A 23,984-nucleotide genomic window follows, 5' to 3' on the forward strand; every position below is an offset into this window, starting at 1 on the left:
CAAAGGCAAGAATATACAATGGAGAAAAGACAGTCTCTTCAGTAAGTGGTGCTGGGAAAACTGGACAGCTACATGTAAAAGAATGAAATTAGAACATTGTTTAATACCATATACAAAAATAAAATGGATTAAAGACCTAATGTAAGACCAGGTAATATAAAACTCCTAGAGGAAAACATAGGCAAAACACTGACATAAATTGCAGCACTTTTTTGGACCCGTCTCCTAGAGTAATGGAAATAAAAGTAAGTGAATGTGACCTAATTTAACTTAAAAGCACAGCAAAGGAAACCATAAACAAAAGACAAAATGCAGAATAGGAGAAACTATTTGCAAATGATGCTACTGACATGGGATTAATTTCCAAAATATACAAACAGCTCATACAGCTTAATATTAAAAAAAAAAAACCCAATCAAAAAATGGGCAGAAGACCTAAATAGACAACTTGTCACTATTTGGCCATTGTTCCACCCTTTTTAGTACTATCCTGTTGCAGAGAGGCAGACCAATAGGGTATGTGTTTGTATGTGTGTGTGTGTGTGTGTGTGTGTGTGTGTGTGTGTGTACAAATTACAGAGGCTGACAAGTCCAAAATCGGGCTGCTTGGGTTGGTTTTGAGACTGCACAAGAGATATTACAGAAGCTTTGGGCTCAATCTAGTAAGTCAAGGTTAATATCAGCAGTGAAAAATCAGGTTGATAGCATTTACCTTTCATGTGTTGAAAGTGGCACTTCACTTCTATGATCTTTCCCAAAACCCATAATCCCAGTCTAATGGGAAGAAACATCAGGTAACCCCAAATTGAGGGGCACTACAAAATATCATGCCAGTACGCCTCAAAATTGTCAAGGTCTAGCTTATTTGTATTGTAGTTACTCTGTTTGAAACCAATTCCCTGAAATTTGACTTGCTTTATGGCCTAATATGCAACTGATTCTCAAAATATTTCATGTATGCTTGATATTTCAATTAGGCTCTAATTCTCAAATGTAGCATTTTACGTATGTTCATCATGTGTCATTTTCCCAGTCTGTGGACCTTTTGTTCTCACACTTCAGCCTCTAAATTCCTGAGTATATACCATCCCTATGAAACACACAGTGACACACCCCAAAAGAACACTTAGCTGTAAGTCACAGGCTCTCCTGTGGGCCTACTTGTATCCCACTGAGGCAAAAGAAGCTTGGAGGTGGGATGAAGATGAGGGGTACCCTCTAAAGTATTCATACTATGCTATTTGTTTTCCAAACAGCACACAGACTTTCTGCAGTAAACACAAGTTAGGTTACTTTTAAAGGAATCAGTTTCCAGATGTTCAATTTCCACACGTACATGGAAATTTCCTAAAGTTGATGTGCTTGAAAAGATGCCTCAGGACAAGGCATCATCCCTCTTAACAATTACTCTTTTCACATTTGACAAAACAAAGGATATATAATACCTCTTAATTCATTCTGAGTCTTAATACCAAGGCACTTTGGATAAAACCACTAAACACAGAAGTAGAGACAATTTTAAATATTGGTAAGAGAACGACGCTGGTTTAAAAAATCCTTAGGTGATTTTTCTTTCGATGAAATTGAATCAGGATGATCTAATGAAATTACCAGCTAATAAATTTTAAAATACTTAGTGAATTCTGAAGGACTTCAAATAATTGAGTGACACTGCTGTAACAAAATCTCTTTATATTATAAAAGTTTCTTAGGACTCTATAAAAACAAAAAAAATTGATGCTCTTATATATTGATATAAACTTACCCCCAGAAAATAAAACATCTGGGGAAAAAAAAATCCCTGAGATCTGTTCACCCCACAAAAAGATGTATTTCTGGTAAAATTTTACTTTGTATGTTTAACAGTTCATCAAAATTTGGACTATATTCTATTAGCGAACACTAAAATCTCTAACAGATCAGTCCCCCCAAATTCAGAGACAGAATATAATAAAGGTTTGTCCCCCCCCCACCCCGTCCCACCTGAAGTCTAAATGAATATCCAGGATTGATGGGTGGCTCTCCTCTAAGCGGCGATTCAGGAAGCCAGGTTTCTCCCTTCTCCTGTGTATACTCGGAAGCCACATACTCCTCTGCATCAAGCTAGTAGATGGGTAAAAGGTGAGGAGGGTTGCATGGGGGAGATGTTCACAGACCAGACCTGCAAGTTCTGAACATCACTTTTCCTGATTTATTAGAATTCAATTACATGGCTACCCTGTTTACAAAGGTGGAAATAATCTAACTGCATGATAGGAAATGGTTCAGCAATCAGTTAACAGTCCCTGCCACATACGTTTATACTGTTTTAATTAACTGTGTATTTATAATTGGAGACAAACTTTAATGCTTAGAATCTTAAGGTTACAGAATAAAATTTCAAATTTTGTTGCAGAGAAGCGCAACAATTATCTTCAATGTATGACTGTCACGCATAATAAAAGTAGGATAAAATTCTTTGGAGGAAGTGGAATGGATGATGAAGAACATCAAATCACTATGGTATTTAGATTCTTTCCAATACATTTAAAAGCACGTTAACAACTATTTTTTAAAATGGCAGTATTTATTAACACTATCCTAAACTCTTCCCGAATACTTAAGATTAAAAAATTTTAATGTCACCTTAAAAAGTACTAGGAGGTATAAGGTTTTCAAAATTATTTTTTAAATACTTCTAGAGTTATCCCCAAAGGAGAAGAAACTTAATCATATCCCACAGTGAGGAAGGGAAGCGAAAAAGAAAAAGGCTCTGAAGCTCTCTTCTCCTCAGCCTCTAAGCTCTTCACATCTTAACAATCTCTAAGAAAGTGATCTCTAAACCTTACGCAGAAAACTGTTCTGGGTTCTTAAATTAGTTCACCAAGATCCCACTGTCAGAGCCAAGTATTTTAGGATCTGCTGAGGAAGGGTTTCTTATCCCTCTGTGCTACGCTTTATTTGAAATTTTACGTCAAGTAAGAGAGTTCCAAGATACTGAGACTATAACCAACAGGAAAGCCATCTTGGCAATTGCTCATCCAACTGCCCTAGAAAATATTCAGATACTAGCTCACTGCTTTCAGTCCTCTGCTTGAAGGTACAATTCTTCAAGTGATAGTACTCTGGCCTTGCATTAAGTCTAATTCTTCTGAGCAAGTGTTCCAAAGGAAAGAAGTGATTTAACTGTTTCTCTTATCTTCTCTCAGGGCAAAAAAAATTATAGGCCCTTGGCATCCAGTGATAATGTTCTTACCTAATTTGGGACAACTGGAAGCATACTTTTCTCAGTTCTTTATTAGCAACATAGAAAGCAAGCCAGCATAATTTTTAAGTTTGGAGGCATTAAATTTCTTCCTTGTTGCAATACACAGTCTATCTTCTGAGATGAGGCACAAAGATCTTAGTATGACTCATATTAAGAATAATGGACAACAAAGTTTACAGTTTAAGTCTACTTCCTATGAAAAGGAAAAACTATCACATGGATGTCACCTCCAAAGAAGACACATAACAGACACTAGTACGCAACATTCATTATATTTATTTTACTAAATATTATGCTTCAAAAAAACACAAACAAACCAGAAAACTTTTACTTAAAACTAGTCCAGCGAGGTGGATGGGCTGACGGCACCCACCCCCCTTCTATGTACACGGAGCTGCAACTGCCTCAGACAGCAAGCACTCAAGTACACGTTGCCTTTCCTGTTGGACATGAATGAGCTTCTCTGAACCAAGAGAGACAAATGAAGTTTTACAAGATACAGGCACTTTATGTTCCCAGTTTTATAAAGAAGTCAAGTGAAAAATACTTAATAAAAGCAACTGGAACAGAGAAAGCTTTAGGAGTTCTACCATTAGTTATAGTGACTTACACTCAATGCAAACAAGACAGCATCAACAAGTAAAACAAAGAAACAAAAAGTTTAACTGGGGTTAATGAACATACATGTAAAAAACAAATCCAATTTGCTGTAATTGGAGAAAAATGGCCATTTGAATCCAACTTAAAGATATGCCAATACTGTGATTTAACGCATCAAATCTTATGTACCTACGTAGCTGAGTAACATTTGAAAGCTTTGCAAGAGTGTGTGGTTAGTGAGAAAAGCAAAAGGTGCTTTTGATTCCACAGTATCTGATTAAACGAAACAAAGCAATTTACAAAAAAAAGTACCAAATGATACTTTAAAATAAATAGTTCATCATTTTGATGAATATATACACGTAGAGTCCACTTCTTGGGGATTTAGCTATCTAAAAGTGGCATATCACTATCCAGAGGTGCAGGAGCAAGTTCACATAAATAAAACAGTGTGGCTTCACTAGCTTCAGCTTCAGTCAATGGCTCCAGGCGAACAAGCTTACTTTGGGTTGGTTCTGGGTCCAAGCTGCTGTCCAGAAGCTCATCAACTTCTATGGGTTTATCTACAGAGGACATAACTTCTGATGATGCTGTACTCCCCTGTTCAACAGTAGAAGCAGGGTTCCCATCGAGGAATGCAAGAAGTGGAAAGGCAGTGTACTGTATAAGCTGCTTATCTATAACAAAGATAAGAAGACTGATCTTTTATCACCAGCTTATATAGAGTTCAAGCTATATGGTGGAAAAAACAGAAGCAGATGTGCATATGTGCAATCATTACCCTTATATAGCCAAACAAGAAATATCACACTTTGTGTCAGTAAATTTAAAAATGTACAAGTCAGAAAATGTATACTTTTATTCAACAATTAAGAACTGAGGGTTCTTTCAGTTCTCCTGAAGTTAAATACGGGGGGAAAAATGACAATCTTTAAGAACTATTACTACACCAATTCAATGTCCTTTATATGCTGGAACCTTGATACGTTATGCATAGAACTGAGACTAATACAAATCTGTGTTCAATTGTTAAGCATGGCAAAACCTTCCTTGGCCCACAGTTTCTACATAGAAATCTTTATTTAAAAAAACTAATACTACATTTATACCTACCTGTTTTGGGTTTAGATTTTCTTCCCTCTTCTGAAACTGGCTGAACTACATTGCTCTTGGTTTCTAATCCTTTATTCTCGGACTAAAAGAGGAAAAAATAATATAAAAATACTTGTCTCATATTTTATATGTTCCTGAAAAATAGCAAAAAATTAAAAACTGGTAAAATATAAGAATATTGGTATGTTCTCTGAAATATATGGGAAAGGGGAGCATCAGGAAAGATGAACTAGGGAGAGAAAGAGATTTGAGCAGAGGTAATGAAACTGCCTAAGAAAACTACTGCTGTCATCAGGTGGATGAAACGAAGAACCTGAACTAGGATGACACTAAGTACAAAAAGGAGGGAGCATTTCAGCACTAGAACAGACAGAATTTGACAAGAGTAGAAGATGGTAATGAATCAAAGATGGCTAGTTTCTAATTGCTTATGAAGAGATAATTCTTTAAACAATTAAATTCATTTTAAACAGCTTTGATTTAAAACGTATTACACATTTCTTTTCACTCACAAACAGAATATTTAGCATAACTGAACACGTTTACAGTAGTTCAGGATAACATCCTTCAAACTATTTATCCCTATATTTGGAAGCCTCAAAGTTGAGGTGGTGTTTCTTCATTTCCTTTTTGGCTCTTTCAATTCTTTTCTGTCATTTAAATTGCTTCTTTCAACCACTGTCTTCTCTCCTTACATCTGATTGTAAGGGGATTAATCTTTAAATGTTAAGTTCTTCAGTGTTCTTTTCAACGATGTTCAAACTGAGGTGCTGAGGTTCACAATTTTTCCTGAATAGCTGTAAGTCCCGGATATCTGCACACTTGTAAACTATATATGATGTAACAAACATACTAATTCCTATAATTTCCCTGATATTCATCACAAAATTAAGCAGTACAAGTTTCCAGGCTTCATAGATAATAATGACTCCAAGACATAATAAAAACTACTTAAACTTCCACCAAAATTTACATTAAAATATTTCTCATTTAGCATTCACAATAAATAAACATTAATGAAATAATACCTTCTGTATTTTTCTACTTCCTAAAATAGGTATTTTCCAAGGATGCCACTCTTGTTATTCTAAATGCATATTAGAACCAGGATGACAAATGGGTTTCATCTCCCATACAAACTGTTGCTTATTAGTAGTGACCACTTAGACTGCTACAGTGAGGAGTATAAGGCATCCTGACTCATTAGTAACGAGTGCTGTAATACGTCACATAATACCTGTCATGAGCAAGGGAATGACAGCTAATGTGTCAATTATTTAAAAACAATCTAGATTCTAAAACTATGATAAAAAGAATCACTCTCAATTTTAATTTTTCTATAGTACTATAGAGCAATATGTAAACTTGCTGTTTAACTGCTATTTCTAAAAGCTTCTGGGAACAGGAGATGATTCAAGAATAGAGAACGACTCAATGTCTAACAATAAACAAACAGTACAGCACATTCACTAAATGAATGCATGATATGGGTTAATTCAACTTAAGGTCTCACATTCAATAATATATTTACTGAAACACAGTACTGACGTGGTCCACAGATTCTTATAATATAAACCTAGCCAAACTATAGTCCAAATGCCAAATTCAGCATCCTGAGTTTACTGAAAGTAAAGTTTTACAGAAGCACAGCCATACTCATTCTTTTATGTATTGTCTACGGCTGCTTTTGCACTACAAATTGCAGTTGACTAGTTGTGACAGAGAACACCTGGCTTCATGCAAAACCAAAAATATTTAGTCTTCACAGAAAAAGTATGACAACCCCTGATATAAATCATCCAAATACTGAATGTATAATCAACCTTCTAGTTCAAAAATTCACAAATTCCTTCAACTTTAAGTTACCCAGGCTATAACTTTGAAAATGTAGAAAATGTGGTCAGGCCATCCTCACACATGACAATGGTCAGAAAAATTCCACCTCCTCACTCTAATACCTCATATTTATTTAATATGTGTTCATTTTTTACTATAAAGAACACGAGTAAAAATTTTGATTCCACTAATCTAGAATTTGTACACATTTCAGGGGACCTGATTTACCTTTTTATTCAACGAAAAACAGGGATTACAGAACAAGTTGGTATAAATACAAGATAAATGAAGTATATACCTACTCAAGACAATAAGCTATACAACGAAACAGAATGATTTCTAAAGGTCTGCTCTAACAACTTCACACTGTTCTTATTACTCATTAAAAACCAGTTCTAAAGAATTTGTTAACATCTGCTAATCCCAACTGCAGGTACTATACATTTAAGAAAATAAAACAATTACTTAAAAAAAAAGTCCAAAATCCATACTTCACTGTTTCAACTCACCTTACCTACAAATAATATAAATCCCTGTGCTTTTACTGTATACTAATAAAATGAAGGAACTTATTTAAAAATATGGGTACCCTTAAATTTTCAATAAAAAAATGCTGAGAAGATTTTTATAGATGGAATAAGAATGTAAAATGAAGACACAGAACATGAAGAAATCATATTCTAATAATTTTTTTCAGTGATATACCTGAATATGCCAAATTTAGTCAGTTTATCTCCCAGCACATTGAGGGCTGATTTCACACTGGTACTTAATAGCACAAGGCACAGAAGAACTGGGCAATGATTCACCCCATAACCAAAAGCTAATTTTTCATCTAGAATTTTATTATCTTGATCACATTTATTAGGTAAGAATATAAAATGCTTTTTGTAACTGGGAGTGATACTGCTCTCTACTTACTAGGACTGTTTTCAAATTCTTACAGCTACGGGTCCTGAGCAACACAAATTAAAACTTACTTTTGTATTATTGATGTAATCTGTGGGATTCATCTGCACAGAACTAGTGAAAAGCTGAAAGACCAAACAAGAAAGATGATAAGTTTAAAAAATATTAAAAAAAAATTAACTGTGTGTTCAAAATTTCTATACAGCCATGTTGGGTGAAAAGATGTAGCTCCTGCACTAGGAAGTTTCCATATAGTAAAGCAAGTTTGGAAGAGAAAAGCGGAAAGAAAAACGAACAAAAGCAGAGCAAGCTAGCCCATGCATTAGCTGTTTTAAGAATTTCTATTCTATAAAGTAGTAGGGTAAATCACTTGAGACAAATAGTGGTTTTCCCCACCTCCCCTCTCCTTCATTTCCTTTATTTTTTCCTCCCTAAAAGCCTCTGACCTTAAATGGCACCCAGGGCTGAGTCCCTTGCCCTGACAAGAGCCTTCAGTGACTACCTGCTAATTATGTGATAAACTTATAGAATCTGCTCTATGACAGTGGTTCCTAAATTATACCTCAAGTAGAGCCCTCTGACCAAATGGCTTAACTCCATGTTGGTTCTTTTCACCTCACCTAGCAAGCGAAGCCATAAATGCAAAGACCACTGCCTACTGCTTACTGCACTCCTCAGACCAGCCACTTTACAAACATAACTTTTGTTTATGTCATAAGCTTCAAAGTCATCCAGTCCACAGGGATTTACTGAGCATCTAAGAAAATGACATCATGAAGAATACAAGATGAAGACACTATTCCTGCTCTCCAGGAGCTTACAATCTAAAAGGCAAAATAAGAATAACATCAAATAGCAACATATGATCAGATACAATCCAGTATTACAATAATAATGGATGGTGGGGCTCAAAAGTACTAAGGAACTAAGAGAAAGGAAAACAGACACACACACACACACACCCTGTCCCTCAGATGAAACAAAAAGTCTTGATAAAACTATGTGACATGTAGTTCCTGGAGAACGGTTAGGACTTAGAAAGGAGAGTATGAAGGAGTACATTGTTACAGCATTAGCAACAACAGAGAGGAAGAAATGGTTGTGAGGTAAGTTCTACAAATAAGATGGTTAAGTCCAAATAATGCAGAAGTCCTGAGTTGAATAGTAAGTTGTATACATAAGGTTCAAAAGGTACGGCAAGGCCAATGAATGGACAGGACATTCTGTCAGCAATAAGAGACTTGGGAGTGGCCTGAGTAATGAAATATACTGACTAAAGCATTTTAAGAGAATGAGCACACCAAATGGTTTGCAGGATAGAATGAAATGCAGAGACTCCTCCACCCTCTCTAAACACTGATTCCTCTCCTGAAAGTTCCATGTTCATTGTAGCCCTAAAAATATCCCCAGCTCTTCTTTTCCTTTCATTAACATTTCTTCCTTTCATAACTTCTCCTCCTACTGATCCATGAAGAGGAAGAGACTCAGTTTCTTAAGAGTAGGTAACTATACATCACTGCCAATCTCTACCAGTTCAGCTTGTACTTGCCTCAGAGGCCTGACCAGATTTTGTCCCTACTGAGAGTGGCATCTGAGGAGGACCAGCAGTATAAACTCCTCACTCCTTCTTTGCCTCAATCCCTCTACCCACTGACTCAGGGATACCTTCATGTATTCCCAGCAGACACATGGTCTGAAGTAGGAAAATAGATCATGTATGAGGAGGTGACACAGTTGAATGCTAAGGTCAAGTCTCTCCTACTGATTCCACACTGGGTCACTTGTACTGAACTCTGCAGCAAGAAGCTATGAGCTTCTCAGCATACTTATTACTCACACACGTTCGTACCATCTTTGCCATCTCAGAGAATAAGGCAACCTATGGGTAGATTTTTTATTTATGACAATACCCCAAAATTCAAGGATGAAATAAACAATGAAGGTCTTAGATGAGAGGCAACAGTGAAAATATTGGGTTGGCCCAGAAGTTCATTTGGTTTTTCTGTAAGATGGCTCTAGCAGCACTTAGTTCTCTTTAACTTCATTTGAAACAATCTTGCTAGACTGTATTGTGACAGCTGTCATATCAGCGTGCATTTAAAAAAAAAATTAAAATTGGTGAATTCTTATGTAGTCATTTTAATATTGAAGATGGAAGAAAAAAAGCAACATTTTCAGCATATTATGCTTCACTATTTCAAGAAAGGTAAAAACGCAACTGAAATGCACAAAAAGATTTGTGCAGTGTATGGAGAAGGTGCTGTGACTACTGAACGTGTCAAAGGTAGTTTGAGAAGTTTCGTGCTGGAGATTTCTTGCTGGACGATGCTCCACGGTTGGGTAGACCAGTTGAAGTTGATAGCGATCAAATCGAGACATTAATTAGAACAAGCAACATTACACCACGTGGCAGATAGCTGACATATTCAAAATATTCAAATTGAGCATTGAAAGTCACTATGAAGTTTGTTATGTTAATATGTATGTTAATCTCTTAGAAGTTTGGGTTCCACCTATGTTAAGTGAAAAAACCTTCTCGAACATATTTCTACATGCGATTCTTTACTTAAATGTAAAGAAAACATTCCTTTTTAAAACAAATTGTGATGAAAAGTGGATACCATACAATAATGAAAAGTGGATACTGTACAATAATGTGGAACAGAAGAGATCGTGCGGCAAGTGAAATGAACCACCACCAACCACGCCAAAGGCCTGTCTTCATCCAAAGGTGATGTTGTGTATATAGTGGGATTGGGAGTCCTCTGTTATGAGCTCCTTCTGGAAAACCAAACGATTAATTCCAACAAGTACTGCTCCCAATCAGACCAACTGAAAGCAGCACTTGACGAAAAGCATCCAGAATTAGTCAACAGAAACTTCATAATCTTTCCATCAGGATAACGCAAGACTACATGTTTCTTTGATATCCAGGCAAAAACTGTTACAGCTTGGCTGGGAAGTTCGGATTCATCAGCCATATTCCAGATATTGTACCTTCAGATTTCCATTTACTTCGATCTTTACAGAATTCTCTTAATGGAAAAATATTCAATTCCCTGGAAGACTGTAAAAGGCACCTGGAATAGTTCTTTGCTCAAAAAGATAAAAAGTTTTGGGAAGATGGAATTATGAAGGTGTATGAAAAATGGCAGAAGGTAGTGGAACAAAATGGTGAATACATTGTTCAATAAAGTTCTTGGTGAAAATGAAAAATTGTCTTATTTTTACTTAAAAACCGAAGGCACTTTCTGGCCAACCCAAAAGAAAGTAGGGATGGTTTGTGAATGTTATTTTGGAAAATACACAGGCTTGGTGAACAAGGAGATGAAGAAACCAAGATTACTGTGATTACTATCCTGTGTGGGTAACAGAAGACTGATACCACTACAGAAAATAAAGCTTAAAAACGTAGCTAGTTTAGAAAATAAACAAAGGTTTGGTGTTAAAAACAAATAATTTAAGGCAAGATCTAACTGATGATCCCAAAGGCATGGAATCAGAATTCAAGCAAAGGTTACTTTAAAAAATATTAAGAGCTGGAGATATACATTTGAGAGCAATCCTACAAGCCAAAATCCCTCCAGAGAGGCAGGATAGAAAAAAGAAGAGAGGTAGGAAAAAACAGGATAAAAGACTGGGTACCTTGGGGAATATCCACAAGTAGAAGACAGCAAGAAAAAGAAAAGCTCTTAGAGGAAACAGAATGGTTAGGGAGATAGGAAGAGAACAAAGAGGTCCAGTGCCTTTAAAATCAACAGGAAAAGTTTTACAGTAGAAAATCAATAGTGTTAAACAGTAATAGTGTTAATTACTTATAATCCTTACAAAAGCCCTTCATGTCAGGCATCAGCCATATTTAACAGATGGGGAAACTGAGCAAGAGAGGTTAACTTTCCCAAGATTAATAACTTAGCTAGTAAGTAACATGAGCCAAAAATGGAACCCAAATCTGTCTGATTCAAAACAAACCTTCTTCCACTAGCCCAGTGGCCTAATTTGAAGAAAAAAAAAAAAAAAAAGCTGCAGGCTACTTACACTGGATATACCAAGACAGCACAAGCTTTGAGTAAATAAGCAAGACAATCCAGGGTTTCAAAGGAAATATAGAGTGAAAAAAAAAAGTAACAAATACAGCCACTCATTTCTACAGTTTTGTAGTAAAAGGATTGGAGAAGCAGAATGGTAAATGAGCAGAGCAACACATCAAAACGGAGATGATCTGTACCCACTGAAGGCAGTTGGAAAAGATCAAGGATAGAGAGAGAAAAACAGAGAGGTGGGGGACAGGTGTACAACCTGGCTTTAAAAAGGAAGTACTTCCTGTAAGAAGAAAGGATATGAGATTCCACAGCTGATGAGAGTATCAGGGCATGGTGAATTACGCTCTGTGAATAGGGAAGTGTTGGCTGGATAAGGTCGTGAGGACAAAAGAACGTCATAACTGTTCCAAAGTTAAATTAAAATGACCTACTTGAAGACTGTGAGGATCTGTAGAGTCAGAATTACAGGATTTTATTTCCTTCTTAGTGATCTAAGGGAGAGATATTCTAAAAGGTCTCTGGATTCAGATTGGGGACAAAGACTGATAGAATCAAGAAGGGCTGTCAAGTTACTGTTAAACAAGTCCAAATAGGTCATTAACATGGATGTTGAATTCAGTTAAGAGAATAACATGGAAAGGAAATCTTCAAAGAAGGTGAAATCCATCCTGTGAGGTACTGATGATTTAGGAAAAAAAAGTCATGTGACACTGACAAACTGTAGAATCCTCTGATGTGAGAGAAGCTGTATTTTAAGGAAAAAAATGCAAAACAAAGAACAACAAAACTTTTCAAGTAAAAGAACACAACAGGGGCTTCCCTGGTGGCACAGTGGTTGAGAGTCCGCCTGCCAATGCAGGGACATGGGTTCGTGCCCCGGTCCGGGAAGATCCCACATGCTGCGGAGCAGCTGGGCCCGTGAGCCATGGCCGCTGAGCCTGCGCGTCCAGAGCCTGTGCTCCGCAATGGGAGAGGTCACAACAGTGAGAGGCCCGCGTACCGCAAATAAAAATAAAATAAAATAAAAAATAACACAACAGAAAATGGAAATAGGGGAAAGAACAAGATTCATCTGGATGAGACCAGGCCACATAGAAAGCTTTAGGTAAGAGAGAGAGGAGTGGTAGGAACAAGAGAAAAGAGAGCAAGGTTAGTACCAGAAATGGTAGACAAGGATTCAAAGTCCAGACAACATAGGAATCAAGTTCATATAGGTGGTGGTGAGGACTGGAATAGGGGAATCTTAGGACTCAATCCAAAAAAAATTTAAATATAATAACATATAATACATTTGACTGAAAAACATTAATTCCCAAAGTATTAAGAAGTGCCTGCATGCTGTTTCCTGGCTAATTATTTATACTATTTGCACTGATTTCTATTCAGTGACAATTTACTCTAGAGCAAAACATAACACAGCAACAAGTCCAGACAAGACCTGGATTTAACAGTACTGTTGAACAGAGTTGATATGTTGTTACACAGGGATTAACTGAACTTCTACTCAGAGACAAATAGTGATCTCCCTCCTTCACTTTCCTGAACCCATCTGTTCATTCTAATAAACAAAACCATTCGTTAAAAAAAATAAACTGCAAAAACAGTGTAGAATTCAAGAATATGATGCACTGATTTAATACTATACATAAATACACAAACTGCCGGTACAACAAAGAATATTCAAAGTACCTACATCGACCAGGAGATCTGGGTCTATGCTAAACTGTCTTCCTGACAGCATGGCTTGGAAGTCCTCTAAACTGCAATCAATACTGTCAAGATAATCCAACAGCTCAACCCTAAGGAAAAAAGATTTTAAAAAAAATCAAATATTAGGTTTCCTTGCTTTTATGTTTAAAATCACACTGCAGTCTAGCTAGGCAAAATATTCCTAGCAATTGCTGAATCCTTACCAATTCTTAACCTTAAGAGATCCTATTCACTATTTAGGATTCAAAAAAACTTGGTTAATTGAGAACCCACAGCCTTTATACAAAACTTTATTATTTAAAGAAAAAAGGTTCTGCAATAACCCAGTCTGATTTATCTTTTTCCTCTATACTATAAATTATAAAATGTTTAACCTCTTACTACTGGTTATATTGCTACTAACTTCTAGTTTTCTTTTGCTATAAAATAAGTTCCTTCATAGAGATTGTATTATTCCACAGTCCTGATAAAAACACAAATACACACAATCATACACACTTTTTTAAGACATTCAAAACCAAGTATTTCATTACAGAAATCTGAGGAATTGACAAGAAGATCCCAAGACTGCTCTTGGGATAATTAAATCTTTCTCAAAATACCATCTGCAGAGCTCAGCACTAGCCAGAACAGAAAGGTTGACTACATAGGTTCATAACCTGAAAGGAAAATCAATTCAAAGAGAAAAAGAACATGTGAAGTAAACAAAGAAAGCAAATAAACTTAGACAACCTTTAGATGAGACTCACTTTCCCAAAAGATTGATGTTATCATTTAAAATGGAATCCATCATGGTCACAGGATCTTCTGTGGTCAGACTAGATGAGCCATTTAGCTGGACGGCACTAGACATGAGAGGGCTGGTGCCATCACTGCCTGAACTTAGGGATTCTCTGGCTGGTTCACTCTGATCTCCACTCTGAATGACAGGTGCATATTCATCTTCATTGTCATCTTCAACAATGACAATATCAGGGTACTGGCTACAGCTAGATCAGCAATATGAGAAATAACCAATCACATTCTCAGACTAATTCAATAAATTCACCCTATCCAGTCACTCTCCACGGAAACTCTCTCCCCAAACCACCTGTCAAAAGGCTTTTCTTGGGTGTGTAGTTTAATGAAAAATATTGATACTTCATATAATATAAGACCACAAAGAATCAATTAAAGGTCTTTAACTCCAAACTTTAAAAATAAGAATGAATTCTCATTACTTTTTGCTGGGAGTCTTTTCGCTGGAGGGAGGGGGGTTATGTGCTTGAATAATTTGGCTTAATTTTTCAGTTCAATAATTAAAATATGAGTCAGATATTAGTTTATCAAAGCATAAAGTAGTTTTAAATTTAGATCTCTGATAAAAAAAAGAGTAATATTTTCAAAAATTGTATTTCACAATCTCCTTACTTGGAGGGATCAGATATAACATCCTCATTAGTTTCTGGAATAACTGGGATATTTTCTTCATCTGCATTATCATCAGTAACGTCATAAATAATGATATCATCTGAAATCCGCTCCCTTGGCTTTAAACCTTCAGTCCTACTGTGTGGAACCTAAAAAATCAGGTAGAAAATATATCAAAAAACTGAAATTATTTTGACTACCAAACAACATACCATTTAAAAAATGTTAACTGGGCACTGAGATATGATGGTAAGCAAAACAGATATGTTTTCTGCCCTTATGGGACTTATACACTAAATTGGTATTAGAAGTACCAATTTACAGAGGTATGACATGTATTATCTGCATGCTACTTAACTATTTCTTTTACTGTAAGGGACCTTAAAGATGACATGCCTCAGAATGTTTCCATGAAAAGATCTTCAAATTTTAAAGATTTTTTATACCCAAAGAGTAAAAAAGTCTTAGGACTTCATCAGAAATCTCGAACATAACCAGATGGCCACTGGGCTGATGGGGATTATTTCATCTCAAGCTACTCTGTTTGACACCATGTTTTATTCTTACTCATTAAATGGTTTCTTTAAAAGGGGGAAAAAAACACTTCAACTATTCCACAGCTAAATGTCAGTCTGGCATTTTAGCAATTATTATTTTTTTTAATTCAGCTACAGCTATATTCAGACCATGGATACACTAATAAAAAAACATTCAATTCTCCAAAGCAAACTAAAGTCATTATTATAATAGAAAATTCTATCAATTTCAACTCTAGATAATATAGAGGCAAAAGATGCAAATCACGTTAAATTAAGAAATCTTCACCCATTTACATGAGTCTTCAATCCTAAAAACAGGTATGCTTGATAATTTAAACAGTGGGAAGAGGAACCAGATGTCAGGTTAACTCTGACTTGCCTGAGAACAAAAATCTCAATACTTTAATAATAAATCTAAAGCAGTATTTAGAATTCTAAGATTTGAAAGTAACAATGATAATCAGATATTAAAAGAAGTCTGGACTCAACTAATTGCCACTGGGTATAAGTTTGACAATTTACCCAGAGAGCTTGTGAAAAAATGAAGGTAAACAAAAATATTTTTTGAAATTGCTACAGTAAAAGAGTCTAGGTCTGTACACATTTATAATAAAAGTTAGAAACAACTTAAAATAACCAATGGACAAGTGCATAATTACATTATCATAACATTCAATTAATCTCATATAGTAGTTAAGATCAACTAAATCTCTATGTTTAATAAATCTCAAAAGCAAGACCAAGTGAAAGAGGCCACACTGCAAAATGATATGTACAAAATAATATCATTTATATAAAGCTTAGACATATGCAAAATAATACCAAATATTGTTTATGGATTCACACATCAAACGGCCATGGGAATGACACATACTACTTCAAGATAGTGATTTATCTCTGGGTGACAGGGGAGACTGGAGAGGGAGAGAAAAATGAACTTGGGAACAGGTAACTGAGACAGCTGTATTTGTAATAGTTTATCTCTTAAAATAATCTAGAGCAAATGATAAAAAATGTCATGATTTAAAAGCTGGAGGATGAACAGTTAGATTATTCACTAAACGTTTTCAAATGCATGACATACTGCTGTAATAAAATTTAGTTTGAGATAATAAATATAAAACAGAATTTAAAAAATTACTTTATGATGGTGATTATCAGCTGGTTCTTTCACTATGTGCTGAAACAAATTCTTCTTTTGAGCTCCATTAGTGTTTAGAAGTAGAGGTCTGAAAATCAGAAGATATACATGAAGTTCAGTGAGCAAACATACATGGAGTTTAAATTGCTTCTAATAATTTAGACACATATAAACACACTCATTTTAATAATGAATAAAAAATTTCAGTACACAAGAAACTCTTAAAAACGATTACCTCTTTGGAGGGGTATGGGGGATAGTGTATCCACGGCTTTTACTTCTCCATTCTTCTGTGTTATCTTTGTTATAATAAACACTATAAATTACTCTCCCCAAATATACTTCATTGCTGACTGAACTACATAACTCTTTATGGTTCTTACATAGTAAAAAGTAGGTAATATCACAAAGACTCAGCGGAAGTAGAGTTAATTCTACAGCATAAGCTGTAAGTATAACCAAGCTCTGCTAAAATCCTTTGCCTTACAAGATAATCTTTTTCTCCTTCTACCTATTCCTTTGTCCACTGTTTTCCTTATGTTTTAATTGTGACAAAGGTAGTTACTGACATTTATGGGTATCACAACCCATGGTCAATGTACAGGTTTTTAAAGACCCTTGTGAGTGGATTAAACATGAGACATCAAGTAAAAACTTTTTATGCTTTTTTCAGCATGTATCCTCTCTTTAAGAGTTTCTCTCACTGAGGACTAATGCTACAATAATTTGCTAATGTGAATGAAAGATGAACTCTTTATAAACCGTATGTATGTAAAATGACCATTTAGGCTATTCTAATCTCTCAAAAACAGCAAGATGACAATAGTAGGAAACACCACCACTCTTGAAATGTTAGAAGTATAATTTAACAAGGGAGGACTGTTCATCTGGGACAACACGCATATACTCAGCAAATGTAGACCATTCATGATTAAATTCTAACGTTTGGTTGTCTATAGATAGGTCAAAATGTATTATCATAAAATCTTACCTTTTACGTTTTAAACTCACAAGTTGGTTATTCTGAACCAATGTAACAATAAACTGGACAATCTAAAAGGAAAATATAAATAAGAAATATTCCATCATAGATTCTTAATTCTTTAGTCTATATTACAAGTCTTATAAAATTAATGCAGGTACTGTATGTCCTCTATTCTAAGTCACATAGTTTCTCACATATTAACATTTTAAATTTGGATGCATCTTACAATGATATTTAAAGAAATGTACCAGCATCCAGGCAGAAGAACAACCTGTGATAAAGTTGCTGCTACCTAAGATATAGAGGTACCTAGGACATCCATCTACCCATATATCTATCTCTATATCTAGCTTCCTACCCACCCATCCACCTATTCATCTATTAAATATTCAGTTCAATTATTTGTCTTGATGATAAGTACCAAGCATGCCTGGATACAGATCCCTATTTTTACTTAAAATTCTTTCAAGAAGATTATGACGCAGAAAAGAAAACTGATGTTTGACAGATATTTTTCTTATACCAGGTAATACAATTAGAGGCAAAAGAAACTGCCAACTCTCTCAGAATAGATCTCACTATTTTCAAGTTAGAAAAAGTTTATTGGCTAACTCTAGAAAAATTATTATTGAGACACTGAACATCTGTCAAAGCTTCCTGATGACAATCACGGGAAGCTGATTTAATCTTCAGAGTCTGATTAAATTTAGAAAAAGACTATTAAACAGATCAAGACATGCAAACAATACTTCATATTTTATGATAGTGTTTCTTAAAGTGTGGTCCATGGAACAGCAGCACTGGCCTAGGAGCTTTTTAAACATGCAAATTCTCTGCCTCACTCCAGAATTGCTGAATCTTAAATTCTGAGGATGAGGTCTAGCAACATGTGTTGTTTAGCAAGACCTCCAGGTGATACTGATATGAATGTGAGAACTGGTTTAGGGGTATGTCTTGAAATTATACTGCCTAAAGGAGTTAAAAAAGTAAACTATTAAAAGCAGTATAGGGGCTTCCCTGGTGGCGCAGTGATTAAGAATACGCCTGCCAATGCAGGGGACACGGGTTCGAGCCCTGGTCCAGGAAGATCCCACATGCCACGGAGCAACAAAGCCCGTGCGCTGCAACTACCGAGCCTGCGTTCTAGAGCCCACGAGCCACAACTACTGAAGCCTGCGTGCCTAGAGCCCATGCTCCACAACAAGAGAAGCCACCGCAATGAGAAGCCTGAGCACCACAACAAAGAGTGGCCCCCGCTCGCCACAACTAGAGAAAGCCCGCGTGCAGCAATGAAGACCCAAGGCAGCCAAAGATATATAAATATTTTTTTTAAAAATTTATTTTAAAAAAAAGCAGCAGTATATCACTGAGATGTTATGAATAAAGGGCAAGTGACTGATGACTATTTAGACTCTGCAGAAGAGTCCCTTGTACAAGCTTTATGAAATATAATTACACAATTAAAATAGAGAATTGTCCATTGAAAAAACACACCGTATAGCTTTAATTTTGTACATTCTCCCCCAAACGAGGCTACTAAATGGTTTGCCTTACAATTAGTATTAACTTTGCCGTGGAGAAAAATATAGACATTTTAGTTGAAGAGTTAAACAGCATTAGAGTCTATGAAAAGGAGGTTAGCCACTAAATTGCTTATTCAAAAGAAAATTCAAAAGAAAATGCTGACAGCTGAAGAAAAGACAACATTTAACCTTAAAGATATCTACGAAATAGTCCAATTACTTTTGTTAATTTATAAAAAAGTGTTAGGGAAAATTCTTAAAACATTAGTTGGCTGAATTTACAAGAACATGAATCTCTGGCTAAATTTCTCCTGAAATTTGCTGTGTATTTCAGTTCTCTTCTGACACTTTGGCATTATGTTATAGAGTTCGTTTCCTGAAGGAGAAGATGAGGCATTTAACATTTACATCATTGGACTTCTTTAGCTGACAAGTTCTATAACAGACACCTCCCATATATTATTCCAATTAATCCAAGGCCAAACAGTAAATGGCAGAATTAGAAACAAATTCCAGGAATAGAGAAAAAATTATCACCTGTCATCATGCATTATGTAAACTCCCTAACCCCACTAAAACACATAGATTCAAACTCAAATTTGAGCAGAAAGAATGTTAGATTTCATGAAAAACTGAAATGTTAAATAAGTATTTTATCAACTATCCTTGCTTTCAAAAAAAAAACCCAACAAATTATGGAGTATTGTGAGTTGATATTTAACCAAAACATTGTTTTCTGAAAAAGATTAACAGATTTTAAAAATAAAGCACAGGTTAAGGTACACCTATCATTTAAAATCAGGTATTCTTAAACAGGGCTTCAAGTTGGAATCAAATATCAAAGTTTTTAAAATACATGTACTTGGACTAAACACTTAAAGTTGAATCCTACATTCAACCTTCACTTGCATACTTATTTTTAAAAATCAGTATACCTATTTTGACTATGGGCCAAAGGCTACAGCTACCATTCATCTCTGTGTTCTAAGCCTGCTCCACTACACCCATATCCTTTCAGTCATAACACTATTTTTAGCTAACGGCCTCTGACTAGGAACAAACTGAAGCTCTCCCACCCTCCCTCCCCTGATAAAACCTGTTGCTTAAACTTAGTCCAGTTTACTCATGAGCAAAAAATAGCTGCCTTAATTACTTTTATGTTTCACCTCTTATTAACATATGAAAGCTGATATGAGAAGATTAAATCACAAGGACACAATTGCAGCAGAGAGATTTTCTGTTCCTCCAGTAATTTTCAGCTCATATACTAAAATCTAGGATTTATTTTACAACACTACATTAACTGCTTTTCTGCACATACTAAGAGTGGCATACACTTATAACTCATTTTTTGAACACATAATTTGATCGACTGGCTTGAAAATATTAGTCATTTATCTTCCAAGGCCATATCTATGCCTTTTAGAATAAAAAATAGTAAGACAAAAAACAAAAAAAAATCCCACACAGTAAAGCTATGTCTTTTACATAAAATGTTAAGAAATTGGTAGTATATTGATTATACTCCTAAGAATTAAGTATAATAAAGTTGTTATATCAGGCAAAAATATTTTACTAAAAGCTAATGAAACATTATCTGGAAGTATGGAATGACTACATTTAGCTAATAAGAAATTTTTTTTATTACAAAGAATATGTAACACTTGGCTTAATTTGTTTGATTTCATAGTTTTACTTCTGTGTACCCAATACATAAGAAACTAAGATGAATCACTGACTACTCAATAGAGATTTCTGCCGGGGGTGGGGTCACAAATGGTACTCATTAAACAAATGCAGATTACAGTCAGAGAAGAAAGCTTACCTTTCGAATAACTTGTTGCTGTTGTGCATGTTTTGCCCGTAATTCTGAAACCTCCTTCCAAAGGGACTCATTCTCACTATGTTATCATTTATGAAAAATAAAAATAAAAAAATTCAGTCAGATAAGCCAGACCTCAATATCTTTAATTAAGAACACCAGACTTGAACTAGTTTTTACTATATATTTTTATGAGACTAGGAAAACTTTGGTTCAATTACACAGAATGGCAACTAACCTTGACACAACTCCAGAATCCTTCCTTCATAACTGTAGTATCTTCTACTCATGGCAATGTATGCACGAAAACTTAAGATTTACGCTTACATCCATACATAGTAGGCCATTTACTCCTCTGACAATCTGCTTCATTACTTCCTGTTTAAAAAATAAGCTAACTTTTCAACTATGGCTACCATGTGAATTCAGGACTTGTGCTTAGGAAACAATTCTTAAAGGGGAAATGACATTTACCCAACACTTGCTATGCCAGGCACTATTCTAAACATTTTATGTGTATTACTTAAACTTCTCTAAAATCTGTCAAGAAAGGAATTATCTCTATTTTATAGATGAGGAGACTGAGACTCAGAGAATTGAGAAGACTTACCCAAGATCACACAGACAATTTGTTAAGTATTGATGTCGAGCTAAAGTCTGTAAGACTCTAAAACTGTCTAAAGATCTGTCTCAAACACAAGCATATAAATGTTTGGTTTTTTTAAAGCATATTAAAAGATCTGTTTTTTTAAAAGCATATCTAAATACATGACAAACCAATTATATGCCCAGCAGTAATAGTTTTTTTTCCTTCATTCACCATCTTCCATTGAAATTGCAGTTATTAAATGTTAGCAGCAATGATAATTTTGAGAAGGCCTGAAAGATTAATTCCTCTATTAAATGCTCTAATTTTTGCTCTTTTGTTAATTTACACAAAAGCCATCTTCCTCAATCCAAACTATTACAAAAGGGACTGAATTTAAATATAGAGGGCACAGAAGATAAGATTTTGATACTTACTGAATAACTACTGTACTTTTTTTAACTCAGAAATATAAAGATACCGTCACCTGCCTACTAAAGATAAGTAGGAGAATGGTTACCACTAAGACTTACAAGATGAATTTGAGATCCCACTCCTTAAAAGCTAAATCTGAGATTCAAGGAACTGGGTCAAAGGGCACTTCAACAGACACAAGATACATAGAGTAAACCAACATAAGTGCTTAAATAAAACATGCAAAACTAGCAAGCTTCAAATTAAGGCTTATTAAGAAAGGGAATCAAAGTCCAAGGTTACTCTCAATGAAGATACTTGAGTTAAGAATAGCTAGACTAACGTCCCACAAATGAAATGGGACAGACAATACATAAAATAAGTACTCTTAAGACCTTGGCGCCTATTTACTATAAGAGAATTCCAACTACTTACTAAGAAGAGAAATATAGGTCTACTCTATACACAAGTTGTTACTGTGGCATTAGGATAATGCTGCCAAAAATTGTAGTAAAACAAAATACAGCACTTTTCTGTAGATAAAAGGTTTGAATATCACTTTCCCAAGTCTATGTAAAGTAAGTATCAAGTAGGACAAGCCTCTAGTGTCCTTTTTTCCCTATTTTTTGTGTCCTATTTTTTCCTAAAAGATAGGCCACATAGAAAATGTCCTAAGAAACTTCTATAAAAGAAAGGATAGGTAACGTATTTTTTTTAAAGATTTTTTTATGTGGACTAATTTTGAAGTCTTTATTGAATCTGTTACAATATTCCTTCTGTTTTTTTATGTTTTTTGGCCGCGAGGCATGTGGAATCTTAGCTCCCCAACCAAGGATCAAACCCACACCCCTGGCATTGGAAGGTGAAGTCTTAACCACTGGGTCCACCGGGTCCAGAGAAGTCCCTGTAGTATGGCTTATGGTCCTCATATGTGTGTAAACATATGAAAGTCAACCTAAGTAGAATCATAGTTTCCTACACCAACTTAATAATCTATTATTTCATCAGTAACACTTGTGAATCAAATTGTTTTGACTGACCAAGTTTATATATTCTTTCAACACCATCATGAAAATACAATATTGGGGTAAAGTTTATGGCTACAAATAAAAAATAAAGGGAATCAATACTTAAGAAAAAGGCTTTTGATCTTGGCTTCAACAATGTAATCTAGGTACTTAAAGCACCAACCTCCAAACCTCAACACACACATACACACCACCCCCATATTAGGATTATATTTGGAAATAATACTTTACCTTTTTAATTCAGAAAGCCTGGACTCAATAGTTTCTTGTTTTATTTGAACCTTCTGAGCACTACTTATAATTTTTGTTAAATCTTCCTGACGAATTTTATTTTCTTCTGGTTTTGCAGATGAAACCTTTCAAAAAGTAAATGTAGGAAATTAAACAAATACTAAACACCATGATTATAATTCAAAACTTCCCTGTTATAAGACGTTTTTGTAGCCTGTCCAGGAAGTGAGATTTAGTTCCAAAAGCCCAGGAAAAGAATAGACTTCATAGCTCAAAGAGAGGATAAGGAATAATCAGTTTATTTATTTATTTTTAATGTGGAAAAGTTTCCACAAGCAGGAGCAACTTAAGGGCTTTTTTTTTTGTTTTCATTTTCTTCTGTCAAATTCCCAGTAATTTCCCCAAGCCTATTTATTATTGCATTCCACTTTTAATTAAATTTATGCAGAATAGTTGCACACTAAGACCATGTTCTTTCATGGTCCACTACCCTTTTACCGCCCCCCACCCCACCTTGTGAATTTAGTCAAAATATCTTATTTCAGCAAAACATATCATCCATTCAAAAATGTATTATTTAAATTCCTACTATATATAAGGGACTTATTTTGAGCACTAGATATTCAGCAGTGAACCAAAGAAAAACGCCCTCCAGACAGCTGACTTTCTAGTAGGAACTTACGTTTTTTAAGTTAAATTATAAGGAGTGAGCCATCACCATATAGATGACTCCTTATCCTAAGTCAGAATGTAAACATTTCCTTTCCTCTAAAAAGTGTTTAAAGACTGAGCCCTCCATACAGTTGAGCGCAGAGGAAAAAAAAAAAAAAAGGGGCAAAATAATTAA

General features: G+C 35.1%; 1 protein-coding gene across 3 annotated transcripts in view; it reads right to left on the reverse strand.

Annotated features, from left to right (window-relative positions):
- Window positions 1-3,503: 3,503 nt before the first annotated feature.
- HSF2 (heat shock transcription factor 2) overlaps window positions 3,504-23,984 on the reverse strand; it is a 36,946-nt gene continuing 16,465 nt past the window's right edge. The window contains exons 4-13 of one of the 3 annotated variants that reach the window (XM_032651691.1): window positions 23,138-23,262; window positions 20,882-20,957; window positions 17,540-17,601; window positions 16,549-16,636; window positions 14,869-15,017; window positions 14,208-14,447; window positions 13,442-13,547; window positions 7,777-7,830; window positions 4,961-5,042; window positions 3,504-4,524 (exon numbers count right to left, since the gene is read on the reverse strand). In XM_032651691.1, coding sequence (XP_032507582.1) covers window positions 4,232-4,524; window positions 4,961-5,042; window positions 7,777-7,830; window positions 13,442-13,547; window positions 14,208-14,447; window positions 14,869-15,017; window positions 16,549-16,636; window positions 17,540-17,601; window positions 20,882-20,957; window positions 23,138-23,262 — 1,275 coding nt within the window. In that variant the 3' untranslated portion in view covers window positions 3,504-4,231. The remainder of the gene's footprint in view (window positions 4,525-4,960; window positions 5,043-7,776; window positions 7,831-13,441; window positions 13,548-14,207; window positions 14,448-14,868; window positions 15,018-16,548; window positions 16,637-17,539; window positions 17,602-20,881; window positions 20,958-23,137; window positions 23,263-23,984) is intronic. The other 2 variants (XM_032651692.1, XM_032651694.1) reach the window with 2 other exon arrangements.

Source organism: Phocoena sinus, chromosome 12 (genome assembly GCF_008692025.1).
Source record: "Phocoena sinus isolate mPhoSin1 chromosome 12, mPhoSin1.pri, whole genome shotgun sequence".
Lineage (NCBI taxonomy): Eukaryota > Metazoa > Chordata > Mammalia > Artiodactyla > Phocoenidae > Phocoena > Phocoena sinus.